The 7443-nt window shown below is 30.1% G+C and overlaps 2 protein-coding genes across 2 annotated transcripts in view; one reads left to right on the top strand and one right to left on the bottom strand.

The window, feature by feature from the left end:
* The window catches only part of Sem1 (Suppressor of exocyst mutations 1), a 4188-nt gene extending 2186 nt beyond the window's left edge, over positions 1-2002 (top strand). Inside the window, exon 3 of the mRNA XM_018517375.1 lies at positions 1927-2002. Coding sequence (XP_018372877.1) covers positions 1927-1978 — 52 coding nt within the window. The 3' untranslated portion in view covers positions 1979-2002. The remainder of the gene's footprint in view (positions 1-1926) is intronic.
* A 705-nt stretch (positions 2003-2707) lies between these two features.
* LOC108767461 (uncharacterized) overlaps positions 2708-7443 on the bottom strand; it is a 17723-nt gene continuing 12987 nt past the window's right edge. The window contains exons 7-9 of the mRNA XM_018517374.1: positions 3724-3877; positions 3447-3610; positions 2708-3371 (exon numbers count right to left, since the gene is read on the bottom strand). Of these exons, the coding sequence (XP_018372876.1) occupies positions 3066-3371; positions 3447-3610; positions 3724-3877 (624 nt within the window). The 3' untranslated portion in view covers positions 2708-3065. The remainder of the gene's footprint in view (positions 3372-3446; positions 3611-3723; positions 3878-7443) is intronic.

Consider the following 7443-nt stretch of genomic DNA (forward strand, 5'->3'; position numbering starts at 1 on the left):
ACCGTCCAGATATTTTTGGCGGACCCTATGTATATATATATATATATATATATATATATATATATATATCTTAAGACATTACTTAAGACAGTCTGGAAATAAGAACAGCATATGAATACCAGCATATATTAGATGTACAAATAAATAATCTAAATTTTTTAGCTAAATTCGAGATTTATTTTAAAAGAAAGTAAAATAAATTTTTCAATCAAAGTATTCGCTGTAGCTTTCTATAACTTTAAGCCATCTTTCATGCAGTTGATGAATTCCATCTCGGAAAAATACTGTGTCTTTGGATACGATAAAGTGAAACTATTTTCGGATCTCATCCATTAATTGGAAGTGAGTATCGGACAAGGGGTGTTGCATTGACTGGAACAAATGAAAATCGGTTGGATCAATGTTTGGTGAATACGCTGAGTGCTGCAAGACATTCCAGCCAAGATTCATTATATAGCCTTTTTATGTTGGAAGCAGTGTGGCCCTGTAGCAGGATTCTCTAAACGTTTTATCGATGATTGTCGCTATCGTTAACTAGCGATAGCCAATGGTAGGACAATCCTGGAAGAAGGCGCGATTCTCATTGATTGTCGCTAGTTAACGATAGCGACAAAAGGTTTAAAAAATTCCGCAACTGGCGTTGTCATGCAACAATTTCACAGGACGTTCGCCTTTACCAGTATATGGGCGTTTCTGTTCCAATTCTTGAGTCAAGTGGTTTGTTTTACTCAGTTCCAACAGTTACGGTGGACTGCTACCAACGCCAATTGATCCGCTTGAAAAAGCATTTTTCCGAGATGTAATTTATCAGTTTCCTTAAAGTTATAGAAAGCAACGGCGAATACTTTGATTGCAAAATTTGTTTTACTTTCTTTTAAAATAAATCTCGAATTTAGCTGAAAAATTTTGACTATTCATTTGTATACCTAATAACATACACTATACTATACAGACTATACTAATAAAAAATATAACTATAAAAATAAAATTTTTTAGGATGTTTCGAGCAGGGTTAGGAAGTAACGCGTTACTTGTAACGACCTTACATTTTCGTTACTTTTTTTGTAATGATTTGATAACGCCGTTACTTTTTTTTTTATTAGTAACGAAAAAGTTTCGTATCTTGTATCGTTACTTTTTTATAGGCCATGACCGTTACGGACAATAAGATTATAGATACTAAATAAACAAAACTTCTTACTTATTTTTGCTTCATTCATTATTCTCGCTTTAGCATAAGAACGCTAAAAACTAAAATATCCCTTATATAATAAAATACCGTAGAATTAAACATAAGTATGTGCAATATTAATAAAAGATAAAAATGTGTTCAAAGATGAATATCTTTCTAAATATCTTATATTTAATTTATTTTCTGTCTTAGCATTCTGTCTTAGAAGCCTGTTTTAACATTTAAAAAGTGTAATTATGCAGAAGACAAGCTTATTCATTGATTTTGATGAAATTAAGGCCATTCGATGCATTTTTACACGAAATGAATTAATCTGACAGATTTCCTTATCTCAATAATCATCAACTTTAACCATTAATATCTCTGTTCGCCGGGCAGAGCGACACTTATTTTTCTGCCAGATTCGTTCATTTCGTGCAAAAACGTGTCGAATGACCCTAATTTCATCAAAATCTGTGAGTAAGTTTGTCTTCTGTGTAATTACACAAAAAGTAACGAAAAACGATTTTTTATCGTTATTAAGTAATGATAACGCTTTACTTTTTAAAATCGGTAACGAGTTACTTTTTACCGCAAGTAACGGCAACGGTAACACATTACTTTTAAAAAGTAACTCCCAACCCTGGTTTTGAGTATTCCTCTTAGCAATTCGTATATTTTTAGATCATCTACTTAAAATCTGTACGAACCTGCAAAGTGTACACAAAATTTACAGTGTTGTAATTACATTTCAGAGCACAATTAGAGAAGCAGAAGGCTATAAATGATGTACCCAAGAAAAATTAATTAATTTGTAATGTACGATTAATCTTATTATTTTATAAAATAAATATATTAAATATTAAGCTCGTGTATATATCTATATTTTATATGTGTGTATGTATGTATACACATAAAACTCTTCATAATTTTTTGAATATAATAGGACTGCATTATAAAGGTTGTATATCACGCACCATATGTTTTACGGGAGCACAATTTCTTTGTACAAAACTTGGTTATTAAATATAAATACTATACTTGGGACCCTATTCTGTAACTCTTAATGACAGTAACAATATCATTACATTGTCGTTGTGTAGTACATGGTGAAAAAGCTGTGCATCATTAATGCAACAATATTGTTATTGTCATTAAGATTTATAGAATAGAGGCCTTAGTAAGTCCAGAAATGCATATAGTGCCTTCCCAAGAGTGACTCGTTTCACCATCATTCAATTGAAAGGAGCCATTATTCTCTAATGGAAAAAATACTTGGCATATCTTATTGTAAATATATGATCAGGTACAGTCTTCATTTTTTAAAAATTGTCGGATTTTTCACAAAACATAAACGGTCAACATATCGCTCTTACTTTAAAAGTCACATGATTTTAAAAAATTAAGAAAAGGAAAGAAACTATTTTTTAATAATAATAGAAAATTATTGAATCAAATAATATCGGCAGAAAGAATATATCTTTAATACGATAAAATATTATTTTTGTCATTTTCATTTCACATTTTTAAAAATACTATCCTTTGTAATAATTTTGACGATTTTTTAAAAATGGAATTAAGTTAGTTCAATATTACAGTATCATATTGGACCACGATGTGAACACACAACAGTTAGGTCGTTTACTTTTGATGATTGAGTAATAATTGGATAGGATAATGTTTATTTAATTCGTTTATATCAATCTTTTTTAAGTTTTGTCACTTTTGAAGAATGGGAGCGATATGTTTTATATATGGCACATATCGATTTTTTAAATATAATTTTGATACAAGTATCTTATTGACTCCACAGACGCATTATCGAAAGAATAAAAGTGTGCGAATCTCACTAATTATCAAACAATCTTCTATTTAAAGAACTTAATAAACGAAATTAATTCCTTGTGGCGTCGTGATTTGTTTTACAGGAAATCAATAATTCTGATACCAGTGCATCCAACATTTGCATATTTAAATCTACGTTGATCTTTTTGATTTTATATGAACTTAACAAATAGTTCAGAGCGTTGTGTATATCGTCTTCGCCGAATATCAATTTTACATCGTACGATATTTTTTCCTCTAGTATATGCAACAACTTGTCTTTCAACTGTGTATTGTTCTGACTTGTGTTATTATGTGATGTATCCCAAATTAACGAAGAGCCGCTCAGAGAGTCAAATAACCAAAGAATTATTTTCTGTAAATAACCATAAAATTGACAAATATAATAATTATGAAAGAAATGTAATATTCTTTTGAATATAAACCTCACCTGTAGGATTGGCTCTGAAATGTTGCCAAATAGCAACTTAGTCCATCTAACGACTGCTTCTTGCTGTAGTGTGTTGTTACTAGCAATGCCTGCTAGAAGTTCACAAACCAAATCTATCATCGTACATGTCAGTGTTAAATTCGAGTCTAACTCATCTACTTCATCTAAAATATATAATATTTATCTTTTATTATTGTAATTACAAAATACAATTTTTTATTATTTTATTTCATACAACAAAAAAGTAATATTATTAGCAATATTATCATAGCTATACCATCATATGAAGTATTAATTGTCTTCCACCAGTAATCCAGTAACTCTGAATCTCCACTAGCTTCTATCGAGTCAACTGCTTCGTAAGCTGTGTCTACTGTAAAATACTCTGTCCTTTCCGTGATCAGTTGCTGTAGTTCACAAGCTAGACTTTTCTATGAAGAATAGATATTTTGAAATATTAATTTTAGATGTTATACATATATAAGAGTTATAATTTGGAAGACGTAAATCAAACTGAGTTTAGTTTTCAAGGATAAAACTAGGTAATTTTAGACGATGCACAGATAAAATGCAAATTCAGCTGGACAAAACTTCAATTTTTAAGAAATAATGATAAAATTGTATTTAATAAGTATTTTTATAATCACGGATTTTAAATTTTTATGTAAATTTAAAAAATTAACTTTTTTTGTTATTTAAAAAAATGTATATATATACAACTGGGATTTATTATAATTTTTAATACAAGTTATATTATTATAGCTTGGTCTTCATAAGAAAAATTAAAAAATAAAAATTGTAAACATTAAAATATAAAAAATAAAAATTGCGAACATTAAAGCAATAAAATACAAAATAAAAGATATGGGCCCGTATTCAGAACGCGCTTACAACGATGTTAGCACGCTAACATACTATATTTTACGTCACGTATATTATAGAATTTCAGAGATAAAAGTGCGCTTTTATCGATAAAAGCGCGTTCTGAATACGGGCCAAAATATGTAAAATTTTAGGTACTTATACATTGTGACTGTTTTTTTAAAGATAATGTAATTTTATAATAGCGCATCGATAATCGCGCAGTTATTTATTTACTCTTATTTGCCCGTTTTCTTCATTAATTTGTTTAAAAAATAATTAAAAATTATTAAAAGATATAAAAGACTTCTAGTATTGTATATATTTTCGTCTTCTTTTTCTTCGGAATTTTTTCTTCTTTCGTCAAGTTCAGTTATAAGAAGTGCAAGCACATCTTCGAGTAATTCTGTTTTTTATAAATCTTGAAGAACGAATTTTTTATATTACTGCATACTAAATATCTGCAAAAGTTTCAAAAAATAGCACATCATTGTTGCGGTTATTTAAAATATGTACTATAAAGAATATAATCCTGGTTTGGATCTTTTTTGATAAATTTGGCAAAAACTTTTTCTATTCAGTATTATGTACTAATTATACAATAAAATAATATTTACATTTTACTAAATTTCTTCCAATATATACAAGAATTCAAATAAAACATTTAACATAAATTGAAAGAACGTAATTTTTCCTTTAAAAAGAGTACATATACATACATTAATAATTAATTATAAAATACATATTTTATGTAATTAATAATAAGTATAGGGCTACAAGCCAGGTTTTAATGCTGTGTTATTAAAAAACAAAAGTTTATTATAACAAACGTTTCAACCCCAATTAGGTCATTCTCAATGTTAAACTTGATACAATTTAAAATCAACTACTCGTTTAACAGATAACAATAACTTGACGAAACATAATATGATTTCAGCCAGCAATTATAGTAATATATAAAATTCATTGTTGTGTGTGTAACATCTCGATTGTGAGAATTCGCTTTATCATAAATAAATAAAATATTCTGAAAATTTTTCCTAATATTCTTTAGACTTATAAAATGCTGGTGTTGATTATTCACACGTGAATTATGACTTATTTAAGGTGAATAAAAATTGGTTTAAAAACCTTAGTGCTTCAGACATTCCCCCTGGAGTACAAATGTTATTGCAATTGGGTCAAGGCTTTTGTGTACCGAATGTTAATGTTGAGAGAGCAAGAATCGAATTTGTTAAGATCTTGAACACAATTTTCTTAGATTCAAAATTCCTAACATCAAAGAATTTAGAAATAAGGTTTTTCCACTTCTGAAAAACATTAACTCTCTCACACATACAGACTTTGATAGATCTATTCTTTCTCTTTATTCGGAGACAAGGACCTTTTGCAATGATAACCCACAAATAATCTTTACCAATGCAGATAAAGGCAATGTGGTAGTAGCATTGGATAGGGATGACTATATTAGAGATATGGAGTTGCTGTTCTCCGATTCGCAAACATACACAAAGCTTAAACGCAATCCCATCAACATGATTATTACGAATCTTTTGTCATTATTAAGATGTTGGAAGCGCCACGAGTTGATTTCAGATTCTACTTATAAATATCTTTAGTCGACTAATAAGATTTGTCCAAGGGCATATGGCTTGAAAAAGATTCATAAATTGGATTATTCTCTGCGTGTCATTGTTTCGTCCACTGGCAGCCCTCTTCATAATTTAGCTTCCTTTTTACACAAAATTTTACATGATAGTCTAACACGCGCGAGAGGTTTCATTGATAATAGTTACAGATTGACTGAAGCTATTAGTTCATTGACGGTTACTGACGCATCGGTTTTTTTATCTCTTGACGTCATCTCGCTTTTTACGAATGTTCCTGTAGACCTTGCGATTGAAATACTTTTGACAAAGTGGGAATGCATAAAACATAATACTGATATTCCTAAGATGGAATTTTTTAAATCTCTAAAATTGGTTCTCAGCTCGTCGTGTTTTACGTTTAATGACTGCTATTATAAACAGACTTTTGGAGTACCAATGGGGTCCCCACTGTCTCCCATAGTTGCGGACATCGTGATGCAGGAACTGGAGACTTTTTCACTTGGCAGATTGTCGGTGATGCCGTCTTTCTGTATAAGATATGTCGACGATATATTGTTGATTACTGAATCGTCTGACTATAAAGAAATTTTGGATACGTTTAATTCCTTTCATCCTCGCTTAAAGTTTACTATGGAAGAGGGAGGGGCCTCTATAAACTTTTTGGATGTCACCCTAATAAAAGAGGGCAATCACGTGATCACTAATTGGTACAGGAAACCGACATTTTCAGGTCGGTTTTTGAATTTCTTTTCTTGCCATCCTTTAAATCAAAAAATTGGTACCATTATTGGTTTAACAGACAGAATCATTTTATTGTCCCATCCAAAATTACATAAAATTAACTTCGATTTTATCATTAAAATCTTATTGAGTAATGGATACCCCTTAAAATTAATTCTTTTAACCATTAAGAAGAGATTACATAGCAAATTCCGAAAACTAAATTATAGAAATATTTCTTCACACCCAAAACCTTCTCCTGAAAAAAAAACATTTTTTGTAATTCCTTATATTCCATCTATCTCGGAAAAAATAAAAAACTTCATCAAAAAAATTCCAGGAATGAGTTTAGCATATAGGGGTATCCAAAAATTAGGTGCATTCATTAAAGTACAGAAAGACAATTTACCGGCGATGTCTCAGGCTGGGGTGGTCTACAGATTGAATTGCAAGGAATGTGATGCTTCATATGTGGGACAGACCGGTAGATACGTGGGTGTACGTATGACAGAATACAGAAATCATATCAATCGAAATACTTCTCAATCTTCTGTTATTACCGAACACAGATTACAGACTACTCACGATTTTGACTGGGAAAACATTAAAATTTTAGACAGGGAAAAGTTCTGGAACAAGAGAATGGTATCTGAAATGATCCACATTAAAAAACAAAAGCAGGGATTGAATCTCCAGAATGACACGCATAAGCTTGACCCTTTGTATGAGAGTCTGTTTTCGATTTCTTGATGTACGTGCTATTATGTTAATTTATACAATCGTTTTGACTACATATGTGAATTTTA

The sequence above is a fragment of the Trachymyrmex cornetzi genome, unplaced genomic scaffold (genome assembly GCF_001594075.2).
Source record: "Trachymyrmex cornetzi isolate Tcor2-1 unplaced genomic scaffold, Tcor1.1 scaffold680, whole genome shotgun sequence".
Lineage (NCBI taxonomy): Eukaryota > Metazoa > Arthropoda > Insecta > Hymenoptera > Formicidae > Trachymyrmex > Trachymyrmex cornetzi.